Here is a 23,368-nt window from a genome sequence, read left to right as displayed (position 1 = left end):
CCTTCCCATGGTAGGTCTGGGATCAGATGGCTGTGTCCAGGCCTTTCTGCTTTCTTCTGGAAATTCTGCTAGCATCTGCTCAGGTGGGTGCTGCTGGGGTCAAAGCTGGGGCCTCTCCTGGAAGGCAGGAACTCTTTCTTGGAAGCAGAGAACTTGGAGCTCACAATTTCTGTACTGATGCATTATTTTAAAGATTAATTCTAAAGAATTCATTTATCTAGCAAGGTGTATGGAAAGAAAATATGTAATTCTTTGAAAAACATTCTGCTGGAATCTGGAATAATAACACAAATTCAAAATGTAAAGGCATAACCAAACCAAAATACAGACCCATTGCCCTGGAGTTGAATTCTAATTGAATTCACAGCAACCCCACAGGGCAGGCGGGACTGCCCCATAGGGCGTCTAAGGCTGTAATTTTTACAGAGGCAAACTGCCACATCTCGATGGCCTCGTGGGAGGGTGCTGAACCACACCACCACCAGGGCTCCTTACCATAGGCAAGATATAGAGTGTTAATTCTTGGACTTTCAGTCCCGAATTTTCTTGTATAAGAAATGCTGAGAAGGCACGAGGCCACTGCTACCTGCAGGCAATAAAGGAGTTCCGAGGGAAAGTCCAACCAAAACCCAGGCTCACGTACAACGTGACAGTTATACCTCCAAATGAATTAAGGGCTTGGCAAGCTGAGAAGATCATGACTACGACTCTGATTACTAGGCTACAGAAATCCAATCTGTTTTAAATACAGACTTAAGTGTAAATGAAGTGACAAATCGAGGTAGCAGGATGCATGACTTACTCTCTTAGAACCGCATACCATATGGGCACCGGCAGCAAGCAGTAGACGTAGTAAGTCCAGGGACAGGCTTGGAGCAGCAGGAAAAATGCTACTAAAATGCCAATAGCTACAAAACTGCACGGCAGGAGACGGCTTGGCTTCTGAAAATAAAAGGAAACATTGAAACGGTTCCAGACTCATGCTAATTGACAGAGTTTTTAAAGGGGATTTTATAAAGTGAAAACAATGCATTACTTTCTTCCAAAGGCTCTACAAGTAGATAATTAAGATTTGCATTCACCTTAAAAAAAAAATCTAAGAGCTGTCATTTGAGAAGAGAGAGCTGAAACACATAGAAGTTCTACGATTAGTAACTGTCAAGTGGGAAGTGCCCCCCGGTCTCAGTGTGTTTGCCAGTGCCTGCTGCAGAACTCTGACCACGTTTCTCTGTAGAAGCAGTTTTATGACAGCTGAGGGAGTTCCTTGGCCACCTTGCAATACCCAGCACGTAGCCCACAAGGAACTGTGGGACAGAATTTTCATTTGGGATAAGATCTCAAGTTATTCAGAGTCCAACTTGACCTGCTATCCACACGCCATTGCTCAACCACAGCAGGTCCACTCACCAACCACCTGCTCAGCTTCCTGGGTGTGAGTCCTAGGAAGCCTTCATGGGTCTGCCCAGCCCACGGACTCTGGGTCAGGAGGACAAAGGCAAGGGCCGGGGGCAGGACAGCACTCGGGGGAAGCTATCACTTTCAGACCAGGAGTTTCGGGGTCTGAGAAAGGGCACAAAGCACACTGGGACTGTAGGGGAGGTTGGCACAGCGGGAGAGGAAAGCATGGGAAAATCGGGACAGGAGAGGAAAGGCGGCCTCTTAGCTTCCCTTCCTTGTTTTTCTCTTCATTCCTGTGCTCTGCTGCCCAAAGCTAAGCAAGATGAAGACTAAGATATTCCCCCCTTCTTTCGTCATTAAAGTATCACCAGAAGGCAAGTAGGAAGTGAGGATAAATTAGGGCCCGGCTGCCAAAGGAGGGCTGTGACTGAGAGTGCAGGCCCAGGCAGATCGGACGGAGGCCTGACTCTAGCTCCTAAACTGTTATGAGCAGATAAAATGTATTCTTCTGAAATCCTCTTCTGACTACTTGTAAGAGAACCCTATGGGATATTTACAACCTGCCCAACAGTTACAAGGAAGAACAGACAGTGAAGACTGTAACACCAGAGAACCATTTCCATCATTCGTACAGCTGCCGTTACAGCCCTCCTAAATTAGAGCCATGGTTACAAATGTAACCCTCGTTCTCAACTGAGGAAATTGAGATAACTGAGAACAAGAAATGGCCCAACACAACAAAAGCAAACGAGGGAGAGGTGATTAAGAATGAGCTTAATATAATGCCTTGCATGCTGGGAGAACGCATTACAGCTGATCTGATTAAATCTCTTTTCTTCGTTATATTCTCTGGACCTACCTGGGCTTCTTTTCTAGTGCTTCTTGTAAGATTGGAATGAGACTTGATGATCAGCAAAGAAGCATAAGACGTCCACCCCACAAAACCAATAACAACATTGATGCCCAGAAAGACTCTGTCGTAAGTGTGATAATAGGATAATCCTTTCAAAGAGAGATGAATCAGCTCCTTGCAGAGGGAGACCTATGGAAAAAGGAAAATGTAACTTGCCACAAGGAAAAGATAAGAAAAACCATTAAAAAAAGGAACATTACAAGGTTTCTCCTGTACTAAAATTAAGAGTCAAATTATAGATAATAGATCAATAACAGATTTTAATTATTCAAGTACAAGAAACATCCCTGAGTAAAATGAGCTTATTTTCTCATCTTGCTAAGGGAGGGCATTTTAAAGGCAACCAATCTGTCTGTGAATCATTTTAAACTTATTCACTTTGGGAGAATAATCTTCAGGTGACACAAAGAGGGGGCTAACAGCTCCAATACAGATGCCAAGTAACTGAGAGACAAATTCTTACAGCATTGCTGATTTTCTCCTATCGGGTACCCAAATCACTTAGAATATCACTTAATGTTCCAGAAGTGGGGAGTGGCTTACCATTTTAAAACTGTAAAAAAAACTTTTTAAATAATAAGCAGTAGAAATGGAGAGTATTGCTTAGGCATTTTGGAAACAGAAAATTAGAATTCTGGCCTTAAGATCATGAGACTGCTGAACCAAAAAGAAAACAGTGAAGGAAAAACACACTAGGGTAAGAGTTGGAAAGTGGTAATGTTCCTGTGTGGATAGTCAGATTTCTTAATGCATATAGGTATTTCCAATGTACCAATCTCTCATGTGTTAAATAATCATATATACTCAGTAGGGTGGTGCCATGTTGAAATCTTTCTCTATATAAAAAATGGCATAGTAGTAGTAGCTCATTCCTAATGTTCACCTAAAAAATATACTCCAGAATTATCTATAATAAGAGGAGTATGTCCAAGGCTAATGTAGCCACTCAGGGCAGCCAACTCTGTCTAGGGACGGGGACAGTTCCCTGGGCTGCCCTCTCTGCTCTCGTCCCCATACCTCACCCCACCCCAAAAAGACGGCCAGCAGAGGGTCTGTGTACTTACCACTTTCTCATACTTCTCCCGTTTTATGTACGATCTTGCTTTTCTTAAAATGTTGTACTGCTTAGAATCAGAAAGTGACCTACAAAGGAGAGAGGGAAAAAAGCACAGGTTTAAAATGTTTATTCCTTTCCATTTTATAAATACATGGGAGGGCTTCAGTTCATCAAAAATGGAATGAAAAGATAATGAAATTTATGAAATACACACACACACACACCCTGGTGGCACTGTGGGTTAGACGTGACTGAACTGATTATCCCAAAGTCTGATGTTCAAACCCACCGGTGTGTCCTCAAGAGAAATAGGAGGTGATTTGCTTCATAAAGATTTAGTCTCTGAAGTCCTGAAATGCTGAGTTTGGATCGACTCTATGGCAGTGAGTTTATTATATAATATGTGTGCACGCACACGCACATGAAGATACAAGAGTAAGTCAAAAAGTCTTGTTACTAGGTTTCAGATCATTTATGCATGGGTCTAATCCCAAACCAGGTTTAAACACGTATCTGATCAATGCCGTATTAGGGTGACTTTCTGCAAGGCACGAAGGTCAGCTCAGACGGTGATGGCACCTGGTTCGGGGTGAGGGGCTCCAGAGGGGGCATCCTGACAAGGTTTGGGGAAGACTTGGATCAAGCACAGGGGCTTATTAGGACGAAGGTTCAACACCATGGAAAACTACATGGTGAGAAGCAGGCCAGGAATGTTTCACCAAGGGATTTTTTTTTCCATTGCTGTTTTTGTATGTTAAAGACTACCAAATTAAACATTGGCAACGTCAGATGGGTCAACCTAATACAAGTACCTGCCTTCTATTTGGTTCCCACAGTCCCTGAAGAGATAAGACTTCAAGTTACGGGAAATGAAACACTGGTTACAATCTCACTAGGTGGCTGCCATTTTCTTTTTTAAGCAGCGGTTATTAATCTGGATAGGGGCGATGGCACTGACTTTTTCAGATTCTAAAACTCTCAAAAAATGCACATGTCCCCCAAAATTTATACATGGTTTCAGAAAAATGGGTTCCAGAAGCTCATCTATGGGCCCCCTAGTACTCTCTGAGGGCCCCTAATTAGGACCCCGTGTCTGCACTAAGGGTCCCCAGATCTTTCAAGTCAGGGGAACCTAATCACTGGGCTCTCCTATTCCTGATGGTCGGACAATTCCCCAGCCCTGAACTCACGTGGGAATCTAAAGGCAAGGGGTGACAGGAAGAGCTTGTGGGCGAAAAAGAAGGTACTCCAAATGCTGGCCCTTCAGACACCATGATCTTGAAATATTTCTTAAGAAAAGACTTAGACATGGAATGATACTGAGCCAAAGGTATTTTTTGAAAGTAGAAGAAGGCCTTATTATTATTTAGATACACAAAATTTCTGCAAAAATCTTTTAGTTCAGTGGTTCTCAACCTGTGGGTTGTGACCCCCTTGGGGATCGAACAACCCTTTCACTAGGATGGCCTAAGACATCGGAAAACACAAATATTTCACAATATATAATCACATATTGTTTTGCGATGCATCACTATGCTTTAATTATGTTTAATTATGTTCAATTTGTAACCATGAAAATACATCCTGCATATCAGATATTTCCATTACGATTCATAATAGTAACAAAATTACAGTTATGAAATAGCAACAAAATAATTTTGTGGTTGGGGTCACCACAACATGAGGAACTGTACTAAAGGGTCGAGACATGAGGAAGGTTGAGAACCACTGTTTTAGTTCAACTCCCACAGCTCCCTTACTCCAGCCACTTAGCTTCTTAAAATACTGCTTATTTGCGGTTGATATGGACCTCTTACTAGCAACTTCATCAACTCCCAACCTCTGGACCTCTGGAGATGACCCTCTGCCATGTTCTACGTAAGTTTTCCCTTATCCCAGATGTACACAGCCTCAGCAATACAGTAGTCACACTCTTCATTCTTCACCAGTCTTGCACTCACATCTGAGTTCTTGCTTATAAAGATCTCCCCCTTTCCCCTTTTTTCTTTCTTTCTTTTAAAAACATTTTATTAGGGGCTAATACAACTCTTATCACAATCCATATATATATACATACATCAATTGTATAAAGCACATCTGTACATTCTTTGCCCTAATCATTTTCAACGCATTTGCTCTCCATTTAAGTCCTTTGCATCAAGTCCTCTTTTTTTTTTCCCTCCCTCCCCGCTCCCCATCCCTTTCCCCTTTCAAAAATCAAATCTTTCACATCCTTTATGGTCCAAGTCTCACCTCACCATTAGCACTTTATTCTGGTCTAATGATCAGTTTATTTCTCTTCAATTAAATTTTATCTTCCATGTGGGCCAAGAAAATGTCTTATATTTCCATTATACCTGTAATAATTCTGGGCAAAGTGCTAAGCACATAAAATCAACCAATAAATGTTAACTGATTAAAATGCTATCAAAATATTACAGACCTAAAAAGGAAAGAAAAATAAGAAAATAACAGACATGGTGATTCTTAAAGCACCTAAAAATTTGCTAAAATAAATAAAAAGATGAATATAAAGCATGTCTAGAACTAAAGAGTTAATTACTTGCTAAGTATTCTCAGGTGAAGTTTTAGGAAGAATGTTTTTAAAAAGAAACACTTATATTGTTATAGGCTATGACATGGTGAGATGATGTAACATGGCATGTATGTAAGTTGGGGTACTGAGGCAAAGAAATAAGTTAATTTAACGTTTTCCCTAAGTGGGCTTTTTATAAATCTTGGGGCACACTACAGGATATTCATAGCATGCTCAATATTCATAAAAATTAGTCTCACTTCACACCTGTGACATTTAAAACTCTCATAAACTTGTCCTCCAGAAAAAATGCAAAACATTTCTCTTCTAGTTTTCATGATGATGCCCAGTAAAGATTAAAATGAGCTGAATTTATTTGGTTCTCAGGGAACTGCAAGTTTAAACCACATTGTGATGATCACAAAACACCTACAAGCCTAAATAGCTGAGAATAAGTAAGCCGAACAATATCAAGTGTTGCTGCAATGTAAAAGCACTCGCATTTGCATGCCCCACTAGGAGGCGTGGACAGGTTCAGCCACAGTGGAAGACTATTTGATGTTAAGTACTCAGGCTGACTGGGCACATATCCTCTGACTCAGCCTACCTTGTTATATAACTAACAGAAATAGGTACATATTTTACCCAAAGGCATATTAAGAATGTTCATGTGGCACTATCCATGATAGCCCCAAACTGGAAACCACTCAAACACCCATCATCAGAAAGGGTAAACTCACCCAACTGAACACCAGAGAACAATGAGAACAAATACATACAGCGGAGCTTCAGAAACATAATACCAGCAAAACAAGCCAGAATAAACAGAGAAGAGAGCTGTCAATTTATATAGTAATAATGATAATCAAGCAAAAATAATCTGTGGCCGATCAGAGGTCAAGATGATGAGTCCTTTCCGAGGAGGTGGTGGGCAGAATCTGTCACAAAAGAAGTTTCTGGTTCCTGCAGGCCATGGTTTACACATGTATGTTCAATACGCTCTGTATGTGTATGTATTCAATAACGTGTTCATGTAGATGAGGATACACAGCAAATGAAAGTCTTGCTAAGGCTGGTGGGCATACCCATTTGGTATAGCCATTTTGGAAAACTACTTGGCAGTATCCAATCAAGTTAAACAAATACTTACACTAAGGAGTCCTGGTGGCACATGGCCAGGTGCTCAGCTGTTAACCTGGTTGGTGGTTAAAAACCCACCAGCCCCGTCCGTGCAGGAGAAAAGGCCCAGAGAAGTGATCCCAGGCTGACGGCCTAGGACCCCCTTTGGGGCAGCTCTACTCCACGGTTCTACTTTATGGCCCATAGTTACTCTAGGCTAGAACCAACTTGACAGCAAACCACACCACAATATACATTAACTATGATGCAACATCATAATCATTCTTAAGTGTCTACTCATCAAAAGGTGTGTGTGTGTGTGTGTGTGTGTGTATTCACTGCTGTGTGTATGCAAGTAACACACACACCAAGTATCCAAAGGTATGCCTACAATGATAGTCTGGGATCCTATAGGCTGGAAGATAAACAAGTGACCATCTGAGAAACAACAAATCCCACATGGAAGAAGCACACCAGCCTGTGTGATCACGAGGTGTCTATGGGATCAGGTATCAGGCTTCAAAGAACAAAAATTATATCATTGTGAATGAGGAGGAGTGCAGAGTGGGGACCCAAAGCCCATCTGTAGGCAACTGGACATCCCCTGACAGAAGGGTCATGGGGAGGAGACGAGCCACTGAGGGTGCAGTGTAGCAATGATGAAACATATCTCTGGTTCTTTAATCCTTCCTCTCCCCACTATTATGATCCCAATTCTACCTTACAAATCCAGCTATACCAGAGGATGTACACTGGGACAGAATCGTCTGTATTTCTATCTTGCTGCTGGTTATACAAGTGGGTTTATTTGGCTAAACCAGAGGATGTACACTGGGACAGAATCGTCTGTATTTTTATCTTGCTGCTGGTTATACAAGTGGGTTTATTTTGTAAAAAGTTACTCAGCTATACACTTAAAATGTATGTGTTGTCCTTCCTTTATGTTTTACTTCAGTAAAAGTTCTTTTTAAGATTCATCAGTTTTTCTTACAGGAAGCTGTGTCTTTGGTACTGATGGGGTCAATGGGGGGACAGGCAGCCCAGTGGCCCGGGGAAGAGCAAGTGTTATCTCTGACACACGGGCATGCAGAAACGGAGACAACAGAAAGCCTTGGAATAAAACAGGGCTCCAACTGCCAGCATGTCATCGGATCTCAGGAAAAGCTAACACACAGCCACATAGCGACCGAGAACCTCAGGCCATTGTGTCCAGGTCGCCTCAGAATTCACCTCTCCAACCGTGGAGGTCAAGATCCCCACTGTCAGTCTCTCTCAGGCAGGAAATCCAAGCACTTTACCACATTTTTTTTTTATTACCAGAAGGCATATGTTGGTATACTACTTGATGTTTAACACATGGATATTAACAGAGATTATGTATCTCACGGATCTGAAAAATACCAAGTTTTGATGGCTGGTTTATCTTAATGGCTGGTCTGAGGATTTTCCATCTAACATGCCCAAGTTCCTTAATTGTTTACCCAATTTCTATTTCAACGGAACCTTCTCTAACGGGCCTCTTATACAGTACCAGAGCCGACCACTTCCCTTGCAATGGTCCATGTGCATCGCACTCCGTGTGTCCAGCGTCCCGGTACAGAGCAGTCACATGGAGCATTTGGAGAAGAGTCAGAAGAGCAGCAAGGAGCCACTAAAAGGCTGAAGAGGACCTTTCCTTAAGGGAAGGTTGAAGAAACCAAGTAACTTAAAAAGCTGATGAGAAGGCTTCAAGGATGGAAGCACGTTCTCAGCTAATAAAGAGGATACTGATTGGTTGCCCTTACTTTGGGAAAAAAAATATATATATATACTTGCTTGGTTGTGCTATCAAAGTTTAATTTTTCTTTCAGAGAAGACAGTTTAATCATTGCATCTAAGGGTTCAGAGTGATGCAGAAGACTTCAAGTTCCCTCTGGGCAGATAGCTCTCCTTTCCTTGTACTAATATGAGTTTCAGGTATAAGCTGAATAACAGCAGTATAATAATAAATTATTCAACTAAATTTTAAAGTCCTTGGAATATATGCAGCATTAATTAGGCCTCATACCCTTATAAAAATTAGACTGCAATGAAATTCTTATCTTCTGTTAAGTATAATGAATATGAGCAACTAAAAAAATTGTTTTAAACCTTAACAACGGCTGAAAGACTAGATGTAATCCACTATATATAGAAATAAAAAACAAGAAAAAATTTTAAATACACTTAGGACAAGGGGCATGGTGGTATAAAGGAAGAAAACAAACCATGTCAGGTAAAAGTTAAAAAACCATGACATGAATTTCTTGAGTATTCAGAGTCTTACCATTTATTCTATAAAGCAAATGGATTTTCTAAAATCAGGATAAAAATAAGAAGTGTAGAATAAGTGCCTCTACACAATGAATATCCAGTTCTATTTTAATTCCTGAATTAAGTTAGTGAGAGCTGATGGCAAGTCAGTGTAGCACAGAATATGGCATTATCCAAAGCTAATTAGCTTTTGAGTTTTAGATAAGAAGAAAGGGCAGTTTGGGAAGTGAGGGATAAGCTAAAAGATGTTTTAACTGTTTGGCTCCTAAATTTGGATAACTGGTTGGGACAGAGGAGCCCTGGTGGCATAGTGGTTACTTGTTGGGCTGCTAGCCTCAGGACATCAGTTGGAGACCACCAGCCACTCCACGGGAGAAAGATCAGGCTTTCTACTCTACCCACGAGTTACAGTCTGGAAAACCCCTAAGGGCAGTTCTACACTGCCCTATAAGGCCTTGTGAACAGGAATCAACTGGACAGCAGGGAGTTGGGATCAAGACATTTCTAAGTGGGAGGGGTAGGGAACAGAAAGAAGAGGGGATGGGATGGATTCAGAAAGCAGGTGTACTCGTGTTGCATCTTAAACCTCATGGCCTCTTTGTGGCTATAAAAATGAAAAGGTGGAAAAAAGCGGACAAAACTAGGAGCAAAAAATTATACTTTTATGAATTATGAATGCTGATACAAGCAATGATACAGAGCAAAAACCCATTGCCCTCCAATCTACTCTGGGGTTTCAAGGCTCTAAATCAGAGGGTCTCAACCTTCCTCATGCCGCGACCCTTTCATACAGCTCCTCATGTTGTGGGGACCCCACAACCATAAAATTATTTTTGTTGCTACTTCATCACTGTCACTTTGCTACTGCTATGAATCAGGCAACCCCCGTGAAAGGGTGGTTTGACCCCGAAGGGATCATAACCCACAGGTTGAGAACCCCTATAAACATTCACACAAAAATAACCACTAAGCATTGGGGAGGATGCAGGGAAATTAAAACCCTTGGGCATGACTGGTGAAGATGTAAAGTGAGTGGCCAGGGTGCAAAAATAATAGGTGGTTCTGCAGAGAGGTTGTGTTAGTCTAGGTATTTTAGAGAAACAAATCCACAGCAACTCATCTAGAAGAGTTTTATATAAAGGGTTAACCTTTATACAGGTGCCATGTTGGCAAAGGTTGGATTGAGGTAGTTAGTTTATAGCACCACCCTGTCGGGTTAATTGAAGGGCGGAGAGATAAATGGCTCGGTGAGCCTTGCCTTTCTAGTTCTCGGGTCTCTTGCTTTGTAATGGTCAGACCAGGGTGCAGCTGCCTGTTCCCTGCTTCAGCTGGCAGGGCTCACTTCCTGCAAGACACCCCCAAGGAGAAGTCGTATGGACCTACTCCAATGTAGCCCTGGGTGCTGGAGCAGCCGTGTGGAAGACCCCTGCCAGTGCTGAGATGCTTACACGCTCACTGATTTGACTTTCTCCTGCAGTCGGCATCATAGTGTGTTTTGTGAGATGGAGGATGACTTTGTAGATTGGTGTTAGACATATGGGCTAATGTTGGACTTGTGGGCTGGGCAGCACTGGGTTGGGATGCTTTCTTGATATGCACTTACCCTTTATATAAGACTCGTTCTTATACATGAGTTTCTGTGGATTTGTTTCTCTAAAACACCTAGACTAACATAGAAGTAAACATCGAATCAATCACAGCATGACCCCGCAAAGGCGGAACTCAACAGATACTCAGTTTGCCCACATGCGTTACAGTGTAAAAAGGTGGAACTCCATGGAAGAAGCAAACCAGCCTGTCTGACCACAAGGTGCAGAGGGACCAGTTATCAGACATCAAAGAACTAAAAATCATATCAATGGGTGCCCACCTCTCTGATATGATCAATGAAGACAAACGTGTGCATAAGCAAATGTGGTGAAGAAAGCTGATGGTGCCCAGCTATCAAAAGATATAGTGTCTGGGGTCTTAAAGGCTCAACGATAAACAAGTGGCCATCTAACTCAGAAGCAACAAAGCCCACATGCAAGAAACACATCAGCTGTGTGACCACGAGCTGTCAAAGGGATCAGGTATCAAGCATCAAGGAATAACAAATCATATCATTGAAAATGTAAGTGAGTGCAAAGTGGAGACTTAAAGCCCATTGGTAGCCAACCAGACACCCCTTACTGAAGGATTGTGTGGAGGATATGAACCAGTCAGGGTGCAGGGTAGCAACGATAAAACATAACTTTCCTCTAGTTCTTAAATGCTTCCCCCCACCCCCATTATCATGATCCCAATTCTACCTTACAAATCTGGCTAGATCAGAGGATGTACATAGGTACAGATAGCAACTGTAAACACAGGGAATCCAGGACAGATGACTCCTTCAGGACCAGTGATGAGAGTGGCGATGCCTGGAGGGTGGAGAGAATGTGGGGGAGAAAGGAGGAACCGATTACAAGAATCTACGTATAGCCTCCTCTCTGGGGGAGGGACAGCAGAGAAGGTCGGGGGAGATATCAGACAGTGTAATATATGACAAAATAATAATAATTTATGAATGATGAAGGGTTCATGAGTTAGGGGGGAGTGGGGAGGTAGGGGGAAAATGAGCAGCAGATATTAAGGGCTCAAGTAGAAGGCAAATGTTTTGAGAATGATGATGGCAACAAATGTACATATGTTCTTGACACAGTGGATGTATATATAGATTGTGATAAGAATTGTGTGAGCCCCCAATAAAATGATAAAAAATAAAAATTCAAATGAATGGTAAAAAAAAGGCGGAACTCAACAGATACTCGGTATGCCCACCTGTGTTCCAGTGCAAGTAAGCCACTGTGGCTCCAAGTGCAAACAACTAAGTACCATCACCAGTGACTGCGAAACCCAGGGGGAGCCTTTCGTAGTCAAAGATAAATGAAGTTTGGAAACACGCTACACACATGGACGAGCCTTGAAAATAACATGATGACTGAGGTTAGCCAAACCACAATGGCAAATACTGCAGGGTGCCCCATCTATGAAGTAGCCAGATCTACAAAAAGCTACTGAGACACAAGAAACTCGCAGGAGTGCTGACCCGGGGCTGGAGGGAGGGAATGGAGACCCGGGCCTAATGGCACGGAGCTTCTGTGGGGTGACGAAAGCTTCCCGGAGTGGCGCGTGGTGAGGGCCACACACACTGAGGGCATAACTAAGTCCACTGCACTGGACAGTAAGTGTTTTTAAAGGTAAATTCACAAAACGGTTATGACAGAAAACTTGTTTGCCTCACACACAATGCCTCATTTAGAAATGAACAAAGTTCTTCAGACGGGAAACTTAGTCTTACATAAAGGCCAACTACCACTAAGCTCAGACTCGGAGGATGATGACTAAGCAAACCGAGGCAACATCAGCATTGCTACATTCCCATCCTCAGGACCCAGCACTCCACAGACTGAAGTTATTTCATTTGCTCTATCACTGGCCTACTGGGGACCTCTACAATTCCAAACTCACTGCCATCAAGTCAATGCTGACTCATCGTGGCCCCCCATGTGGGTTTCCAAGGCTATTTCAGGGAGGAGAAAGCCCTGTCTTCCCCCCACACACACACAAAGCTGCTGGTGGTTTCCAACTGGCAATCAAGTGGGTTGCACCCCAATTTGAAACCAATACACCACCAGGGCTCTTATGGGAGGTCTAAATTGGTTTAAAAGAATAATTAATAAATTTAATAACTTCCTGGGGGGAAGGGAGAAGTGACCACATACCCTTAAAAAATAAGTAAATGAAGCTATGAATCAAGAGGGCCTTTAAGCCTGGACTGGCAAACAGGGCGGCGGGTCGGGGTAAGAACATGTGGATCCAAGGTCCAGTTGGCCAGCTCGCTGTTTTTGTGTGCAGCAAGGCTTTCCTCAGCCAGAGAAGGGGCAGAGCACGATCAGCTTCAGTGGTAGACTTACGTCCCATGGTCAACTGGTCACTCCCACAGCACCTGGCACAGGGGAGGGGCTGCATGCATCCCTCGTGGGCTGCAGCGCAGAGACCCATTCGCTCTCCCTCTCACAAGCAGCAAGACTAAGAATGGGAGGCTCTGCTGTATCATGTACACAGCAGAGAAAATTAAACTCCTAGGGTGCTGGGAATGGTGCCTGTGTAAGGCCAACCTGACCGTGCCTTCAAGCCACTGCGTGTACTGTGAAGACAAAGGAAACATCGTTACCTGCCTATAAGGGCATGCCAGCCATTGGCCACTGCCCACTGCTTGCCTTTGCTCCTCCTGGACATCAGCACCCCTGCCTCAGAGCCTCTGCAGTATAGTACAGAAGGTTTTGTTATGTTCACAATCTTGTGTCCAAACACAAGTCTGTGTTCAAAACAGGCCTGATCATATTTATTTATCTTAAAATTTCCCTACTTTGCTACTAAACTCTGCTTCTCTCTGGGTGCCTTCACAGAGAATCTATTTCAGAAAACTAGATGAGAAAGCTTTTCTTACACAAAAAAATAGTTTTTTCATTTAAAAACAATAGAAAAACTGGTGAATAGAGAAAATAGAAATAATTCACAGAAGGCAAATTCTACCTGTGTTGACATTTTTGGTTAAATGTACTACACATACTGCATTTACTATATACGGAAATATGAGAAAGAGCCTTGGTGACATTGTGGTGATGCACTGGCCTGACAGTGCGGTCAGCAGTTTGAAACCACCAGCTGCTCTTCGTGAGAAAGATGAGTCTTCCTACTCCATCAACGAATCACAGTCTCAGAAACCCACACGGGGCAGTGCTACCCTGTCCTATGGGGTCACGCTAAGTACGCAGTAATGATACTACAAATATATAATAATATGAACATATAATAGATTCAATCTATGCAGTGAGATTGGGAGTGCTGGTGGCACTGTGGGATAAGCACTGGGCGTCCTAATGGTAAGGTGAGCAGTTCAAACGTCCCAGCATCCAACAGGAAAAAGATAAGACAGTCAGATGCCACAAAGATTTATTGTCTTGGTAACTCTTACATAGGGTTGCCATGAGAGAGAATGGACTTCATGGCAGTAGGTTTGTTTTTCTGGTTTTTAAAATATGCGACTGACTCTTTAATGTATTTGCACTCATACAAATACATTATGATGCATTTATAATGTGCACTTTGTTTATCTTACAGCATCAACACTTTCTAAAGACATATTGGTCTCTGTAAGCAGGGTGTTTAATGGTTATTTTACAGGCCCTCTACTACTCATAGCATGCTTGCTCATTTACATGTTTTCCCATTTTTCTTGATTATAAACATTATAACCATGACTTTTCTGCAATTATTTCCTGCATGTGTATATCCCATGTGTTAGCCTGGGCTGACTAGAGAAACAAATCCAGAGACACTCATAATGTGTCTAAGAGGGAGCTTCAGATCAAAGAGCAATGTCTATTAAGAAAACATCCCAGCCCAGTCCAGATCAAGTCCGTAAATCCAGTATTAACCCATAGGTCCGACACTAGTCCATAAATTCCTCTTCAGACTCACACAGTACATGCAATGATGCCAAGTGCAGGAAGATCACAGGCCATTGGGTAGAAGGTCTTGTGGATCCAGTGGCAGTGGAAGTATCTCAACACTGGGACGGGTCTCCACCTGTCTCCTCCAGCTCTCTGAGTGTCTCAACAACAGGAAAGGGAAGGCAGAGTGTGGGGATCTGGCCTCCAGTGAGCTATTTATCGCCATCGCACCAAATGAAATCTCTAGCTGCAACCTGATTGACAGGCTTCAAGTTGACAGATTATGTAACTGCCACATCCCACAATGGAATTGACTGGTCAAAGATATCCTTGAAGGTATCAGATTATGTGGAATACAGCCTCTAAATGATTAACACACATTCTCATACTGCCAAAAGCAACTTGTAAAAGTAACTATTTAGACATAGCATTAAATATTTTTTTATTAAGGGAAAATAGTACTTTCAATTTCAATGTGTTTTTCCTTAATGATTATTAAGCTTGTGTTTTATTATCTTTATTGTTATGAAACACTTTTTCAACCTCCTTGTTTTAAAATTGAGTAAAATTAAAAATTTCTAAGTATTCTGAATAGTGTAAATTCATCTTTCTATCATAGTTATAAATGTTATGACCTAGATTCTTTCAATTCAATCATGGTATAATACTCCATTCTTAAAATTTCACAATGCTGAAATTATTCTTCATAATAAAAATGTACCCTTATCACCATAAATCATAGATGATTAATACATGTAATCTCCATATAAATATAATTATAAAACAGAGTGGTAGACTAGCTCTGCTTATAAATAATCCCTAGTGAGAAATTAATTTGTCCTGAGTACACTTGAGCACTTTCATCACATCATATCTAACTCATAAAGTGTAATTTTCAAAATATAATCATTTTAAGATATAGTGAACTTACACAATTGTTATGACATACAGGAGTCCTGTTAACACAGTGGGCTCTGAGCTGCTAACACCAGGTCAGTGGTGCCAGCCCACCAGGTGCTCTTCAGGAGAAAGAGGAGGCTTCCTGCTCGAAGAGCGGTTTACAGCCGGGGGACCAAAAAGGGCAGTTCTACCCTACACAGGGTCACTTTGAGTCAGAAGCCACAGAATGGCAGTGAGTTGATTACTAAAAATTATAAAGGACTATATTTGATATCAGTTTACAATTACAACAATATGTGACAAAAATCTTTTTAAAAATCTATATCTACATCAGGATTTTGCCCACATAATTTCCATTTTTATTAATAAATAAAGACATTTGAAAATGACACAATGTACACCAGATGAAAAGTTATCACGAGACTTCATCTATTTGAAGATCCTTTCAGTATATGCTTTATATACCGATCAATGCATTTTTGCTGTTGTCGTTTTTCACTTTCTCCCACTAAGTAAATATTGATATAATGAACTCATTGAGACCTAAAAATCCTTTGCTAACATAGAAAACTATGCGTAGTGGTTACAGATGTGAGCATTTATTTTAATGGTGGCAGTGGTAAGATGGGTTTATAAAATCTGCATGGTGCTTTTATAAAGCAATTTGTAATTTTATACTTAATTTTATTAAAAAACTAAAATTTTTAAATTAAAAATATGCATTTCTTTTGTGTGTGTATGTATAAGAAAGAGATTTATATACAAGAGGAATTGAACATTGAGAAGTTATCCCAACCCAGTCTAGTCCAAGTCTATAAGTCCAATCCCAGCCCATATGTCCAATACCAATAGTATCTCCTGCCTCCAAGAAGGAGTACTGGAGTTCCCAGAATTCTCAGGAGAAGGCCATGCCCACACAGAGGTCTCATTGGCAATCTCCAGATTGACAGGCTAGACTCCACCCCTACACTCTTTTTTTTTTAAACATTTTATTAGGGGCTCATACAACTCTTATCACAATCCATACATATACATACATCAATTGTATAAAGCACATCTGTACATTCTTTGCCCTAATCATTTTCAAAGCATTTGCTCTCCACTTAAGCCCTTTGCATCAGGTCCTCTTTTTTCCCCTCCCTCCCCTTTCCCCCCTCCTTCATGATCCCTTGATAATTTATAAATTATTATTTTGTCATATCTTGCCCTATCTGGCGGCTCCCTTCACCCCCTTTTCTGTTGTCCATCCCCAGGGAGGAGGTCACATGTGGATCCTTGTAATCCAAATATGCCATTTCTTAAAGAATAGACAATGATGCTATATATTAAAAACAAAACAAAAAAATCCTAAATCTCTTTTCTAACTCCTGGGGGATTTTTTTTCTCTTCTAAAACATTTTAATAAATATTTTAAAAGTCAAAAATATTTCATATTTCTTTTAGAATAACTCTCCCAGAATAACTATATTGTCCAGGACAACTCCAAACAAAAGCAAAATGTCTACATTTCAAAATGTGTGTGTGGTTTCACCCCCTTCAAGCAGACACTGCAGGCGTCCAGGGAAAACCCTCAGAGGCCCTGAGGAGGAGAGGGGTTTGTTTGTGGTGAAAGCCTGAAACAAAGACGTGGCTGGGGGCCAGGCAGGAGGAATGCCAAGGAAACTCCTGAAGGATCACATCACAGAGCTAGAAACACAATCCAAACCTCCAGGGGGGCCTAGGGTATTTACATCTAAACAAGGGACTCTGGAGCAGAGGGCCCCCCAGGGTTAGGGAGGGCAGTACCCAACTCAGGGAGGAACCATGCCCTGGAGAACTCAGGTCCTTAAACTGGAGGCAAACACATGGCAGTTGTGAAAAAGAAATAGTAGAAAATTCATTTAGGTTGCTCTGGGGGAGGAGGAAGAATTGTCCACCGTCTTACAAAACCCAAGTGGGGTTGAGTCATTAAAACAGACCATTTAATAAAATGTTAAACATAGTCGCTAAAATATGTACCAAATGCCCAGCTATCAAAAGATATAGTGTCTGGGGTCTTAAAGGCTTGAAGATAAACAAGTAGCCATCTAGCAGAGAAGAAACAAAGCCCACATGGAAGAAGCACACCAGCCTGTGTGAGCATGAGGTGTCAATGTGATCAGGTATTGGGTATCAAAGACCCAGAACAAAAAAATATATCGATGTGAATGGGGGCGGAGGAGGGAGTAGAGACCCAAAGCTCATCTGTAGACAATTGGAACATCCCCTCACAGAAGGGTCACAAGAGAGAGATGAGCCAGTCAGGGTGCAGTGTAGCATCAACAAAACATACAACTTTCCTCTAGTTCTTTAATGCTTCCTCCCCTCCATTATCATGACCCCCAATTCTACCTTATAAATCTAGCTAGACCAGAGCATGTATTCTGGTACAGATAAGAACTCTCAACACACAGAATCCAGGACAGATAAGCCCCTCAGAACCAATAATGAGAGAGCGATTCCAGGAGGGTAGGGGAAGATGGGGAGAGAATGGGGGAATGGGTCACAATGATTGACTTAGAAGCCTCCCTCCAGGGGGGCGAACAACAGAAAAGTGGGTGATGAAAGGCATAAAATTTAATTATCAAGAGTTAATGAGAGAAGGGAAAAAATGAGCTTATATAAAGGGCTCAAATAGAAAATGTTTCGAAATGATGATGGCATATGTAAATGTGCTTGACACAATGGATGTATATATGGATTGTTATAAGAGCTATAAGAGCCCCCAATAAATTATAGGTAAATAATAATTTTTTTAATGTGTACCAATCTCACTGCCATCAAATTATTCCAACCTCCGGCAGTCCCCTAGGGCCAACTAGAACTGCCTGTGCAGGTGTCTAAGAAACCTGCAGGTCCAACTCTTTCGGGGAATAGAAAGCTTCATTTTCTCCTGAGGAACAGCTGGGGGTTCAGCCAGCTGACCAACTCACAACGCACTCTGCCCCCATCATTTCTAACAGATGACACAGACCTGCTCTCTCCTCTGCTAAAATATACTCTCCTCGGTATGTTTTATATGAAAAAAAATCCGTAAGGCAAAAAATACCCAAAACCCACCTATCTTCTTCCAATTAGTTTTCAAATCAGAAGTTATCACAGATAAAGAGCAACACATAAATCCACTAAGATGCAGACCTCCCACTCCCTGCACCATTACTGGCAAAGGGCAAGTCGAAATCAACACGGCAACGCATGGTCCATTAGCTCTCCAGGTCTGAATCCCCTTCCCACACCTCGGCCTCTCCTCCCCTCTCCCTGCTCGCCCTCCATCAGTGGCACGCTCACTCTGGCTCACAGGAATGAACTGTGTGCACGCCTTCCCCACTCCTAGTAGCATCACCATGGTAACGTGGATTTGGCCCTGGCCAGAGTACTTCGACTGCTCCTTAAAAGCAAGGATGGCGAGACTTCATCTCCCATACTTTAGACATGATATCAAGAGAGCTTATGCTGAGAGGCAGATGTCATGACTGGTAAAGGGACGGTCAGTGAAGGGTGGGGAGAGGAAGAGTCTTAACAAGATGGAATGGCAGTGGCTACAACAACGGGTTAAAACATAGTAACAACTGTGAGGATGGTATAGGCAGCATTTTATTGTTGCACATCAGGTCTATCATTATGAACCCACTGGACAGCCCCCACCAACAACAGAACACTATAAACCATGGAGATTGGCAAGGGCTACAAATCAGGCCTTTTTCCTTAACCAAGCCCTTTGTTAAACACTCACCGGCAAACCACCTGCCATCAATTCCTACAGTCCTTAGCCCTGTGTTATTACCTTCCGCAGACCCACTACAACCCACAACAATTAGCACTGAGCTAACAAGAGCCCGGCTACTCTCACTACCTCAGAAATGTGCCCACTGAAAGAAGGCAACCTGGCATGCTGTCTACCCCACATTGTTCCCTGATCTGAGGTGCCAACTGCAACAAAAGAGCCCTCTTCCCAACACAGTCGTCACTGAAGTTAAATAGCTTAATGTTTCCAATCCCAATTCAGACAGAAGTCACCTCACCTGCATGTGGAAACTGGACACTGGATAAGGAAGCTGGAAGAAGAATCATGCATTTGAAATGTGTTGCTGGAGAAGAATACAGAAACCACCATGGACTGGCAAAAGAACAAACAGATCTGTCTTGGAAGAAGTACAACCAGAAAGCTCCTTAGAAGCAAGGATGGTGAGACTTAGTGTCACGTATTTTGGATGTATTGTCAAGAGAGACCAGTTCATGGAGGACAGCATGTTTGGTAGAGGGGCAGCGAAAAAGAGGAGCGCTCTTGACGAGATGCATTGACACTGTGGTGGCAATAATGGGCTCACACATAACAACAATGGTGAGGTGGTGCAGGCCCAGGCCGGGTTTTGTGCTGTACATCAGGGCTCTATGAGTCAAAACCAACCCAATAGTAGCTAACAACCACAACACTGAAGACAGAAGACTCCTTAAGAGCATCCAACATGTGTTTCCAGTTCCTATTTGTACCAGTGTACATCCTCTGGTCTAGCCAGATTTGCAAGGTAGAACAAGGATTATGATAGTGTGGGGTGGGGAGGGAGGAACTAGAGGAAAGTTGTATGTTTCATCATTGCTACACTTCACCCTGACTGGCTCGTCTCCTCCCGAGACCCTTCAATAAGGGATGTCCAATTGCCTACAGATGGGCTTTGGGTCTCCTCCACTCAGCACTCCCCCTCATTCACAATGATATGGTTTTTTGTTCTGATGATGCCTGATACCTGATCCTTCGACACCTAGTGATCACACAGGCTGGTGTGTTCTTTCATGTGGGCTTTGTCCCTTCTGAGCTGGATGGCCGCTTGTTTTTAAGCCTTTAAGACCTCAGACGCTATATCTTTTGATTGCCAGGCACCATCAGCTTTCTTCGCCACATTTGCTTACGCACCCACTTAGTCTTCAACGATTGTGTCGGGAAGGTGAGCATCATGGAATGCCAGTTTAACAGAACAAAGTGCTCTTGCATTAAGGGAGTACTTGAGTGGAGGCCCAATGTTCATCTGCTACCTTAATACTAAATCTATAGATAGATGCACATACATCTATTTCGACATCCTCATATAACTGGAAACACAGGGAACCCAGGGCGGATGATTCCTTCAGGACCAGAGGAGAGAGTGTCGATACCAGGAGGGTGGATTACAGGGATTACAACTGATCTATATATAACCTCCTCCCTGGGGGCTGGACAAGAGAAAAATGGGTGAAGTGAGACGTCAGATAGTACAAGATATAACAAAATAATAATTTATAAATTATCTGGGGTTCATGAGGGAGGGGGGAGCAGGGAGGGAGGGGAAAATGAGGAACTGATTCCAGGGGCTTACGTGGAGAGCAAATGTTTTGAGAATGAGGAGGGCAATGAATGTACAAATGTGCTTTACACAATTGATGTATGTAAGGATTGTGATAAGAGTTGTATTGAGCCCCTAATAAAATGACATTAAAAAAAAAGCATCCAACTTCTGAAGGCACTCCACTCAGGGTAGGAATGGTTATATCAGCTGGAGCTCCCAGGAAGGAGAAGGTCCGGAGGTAACACTCACTGCCTACTCCCCATGCCCCCAGCCCCTAGCCAAATGGGCAAACTTTACATTTCAAAGGACTCCAAAGCAAACAGAAATAATCATTAACCACCTACCTTCCCTGTGCATCCTCTGCATTTTAAAAACCTCTACCTGCATAAAGATGAGAGCAAAACAAAGGCAAACCAAGGGCCATCCCAAAAAAGACAAGGGAGTGCATGGTGGCAACCAGCATTGGCAGTGGCCGGCTCAAACACTAATGTTTCTTTTCTTTGATTCCTAAAGTAGCACAAGATTTTCTTCTTTGAAAGTGTAAGTTTGTATTACTCTTCAGTGGGTCTGCTGCTTCTGTGTTCTTAGAAATAAAATGTCCCTCAGGCCACACTGAACTGTCCTTTATGCGAACACATTGCTATACTGTCAGTATTTTCTCATCAGAGCCGGTCCCCGACACACACAGACCAACCAAAACCAATTATCATCAAGCCGATTCTGACTCAAAGCAACTCTATATAATTTCTCTGAGGATGTAAATCTTGTGGTAATAGGCTGACTCATCTTGTTCTCCAGGAGAAGCTGGTAGGTTTGAACCACTGACCTGGAAGTTAACAATCCAACGCAGACCCAACAGCACCCCCAGGGCGCTGAATGTGAGCTCTTCCTGGAAGCTGGAACACAATATATACTGTTTAGGTGAATGAATGGAGCAGTGCAGGTATTTCTCTGCCGGGGCTAAAATGATGGCAAATGCCAGCCATTATCTTCTTTGTGGATTAAACTGTGTTGGCCCAAAACATCTATTGACCCTAACCCCTGGTATCTGTAAATGTGACCTTAACGAACAGGGTCTCTACAGATCTATTCAAGGGAAGATGATTTCATGCTGGAGTGGGTGGGCCAGTGTTCCACAAAGAGAGGGAGACAGGGGGGCAGACACGGGGGAGAGGGGCCAATGTGATGGTGGAGCCCACCGTACCAGAGTGAAGGAGTTACAAGTCTAGGATAGCTGGCAGCCACCAGCAGCTAGAAAGAGGTGAAGGAGAGTCTCTGGAGGGCCTTCAGCCGGAGCACTGCCCTGCTGACCCCTTCATTCTGTCTGCCAGACTCTAGAACTATCAGAGAATACAGTTTGGTCATCTGAAGCCACCCACGTGGTAGGAATCTGTCACAGCAACCAAGGACAGGGATCCGATCTGCATGCAGGATCCCTGTGAGCAGAAAAGGTCAAAGCTTTCCCAGCCTTTTTCTTCCCTTGATATGCACCCGTAGTTACAGATGTGCACCAACAAACAGATCGCCAATTTAAAAGGGAATGCGCTTAAAATCCAACCTATCTACATAGTAATTTGTGAGGGAGAATTTTCTTTGTTGATCCAGTCTTTTAGTGAAAACATTACATTCTAAAAGAATCTATAATCAAGACATTATGCTTTAGCAAAAAACAAGGAGGAAACCCCATATTGTGCGTTTTGAGTTGATTACTACTATTCCATCTTCTTTTGTGGATGAACACTGAAGATGAGAATAAGCCCCACCAACTCCTCGAGGTGGACTGACTGGTGCTCGAAGGACATGGTAGCTGCTGGAACTATTATGTCAGCCTTACTCCGATTTTGTTTCCAAGAATATTTCACTGAAATACACAATCACTTTGTCACTTTAATAAGGATAAGCTCTCTCCATTAATTTTGCAATGCCTATTTAGGCTGATGGGGGAAATACTTCAAAAAGAGGTAGACAGAGAAACTCAGATCTAAAACTTAGTCCAGGATATTTTGCAGTCCTCTGTCGGCATCAATGATGTAGAATCTTAGAGGACTATCATCTTCCTCTCAAAATTTGGTTAATGAATAATAGTTTCCCTTGTGTGCATGCAACCTATGAAGCTCTTTCAAAAATAGGACCAATTTTAGCTTTGAAGCAGAGAAGTACATTTCTTTTAAACAATTCACTTGTAAAGGGAAGTGGTAGGAAGGGTCACATTATAACCAAAATTTCAATTTGGCCTAAGGGGAGAACTTAAAAGGAGCAAATGTCTTTGGTCATCTTAGTTGGATATGCATTGAAAAATGTTTTTTACATTTCTGTGTGTTTCCTGACATTACC

General features: G+C 42.4%; 1 protein-coding gene across 4 annotated transcripts in view; it reads right to left on the bottom strand.

The window, feature by feature from the left end:
- LOC142427300 (GPI ethanolamine phosphate transferase 1) overlaps positions 1–23,368 on the bottom strand; it is a 97,999-nt gene that overhangs the window by 42,783 nt on the left and 31,848 nt on the right. For all 4 annotated transcript variants that reach the window (XM_075532535.1, XM_075532534.1, XM_075532537.1 and 1 more), the window contains exons 13-15: positions 3,376–3,454; positions 2,258–2,440; positions 803–942 (exon numbers count right to left, since the gene is read on the bottom strand). In XM_075532535.1, coding sequence (XP_075388650.1) covers positions 803–942; positions 2,258–2,440; positions 3,376–3,454 — 402 coding nt within the window. The remainder of the gene's footprint in view (positions 1–802; positions 943–2,257; positions 2,441–3,375; positions 3,455–23,368) is intronic.

The sequence above is a fragment of the Tenrec ecaudatus genome, chromosome 15 (assembly GCF_050624435.1).
Source record: "Tenrec ecaudatus isolate mTenEca1 chromosome 15, mTenEca1.hap1, whole genome shotgun sequence".
Classification (NCBI taxonomy): domain Eukaryota; kingdom Metazoa; phylum Chordata; class Mammalia; order Afrosoricida; family Tenrecidae; genus Tenrec; species Tenrec ecaudatus.
Note: the sequence above shows the minus strand (reverse complement) of the source record. Positions and strands in the feature narration are given on the sequence as shown.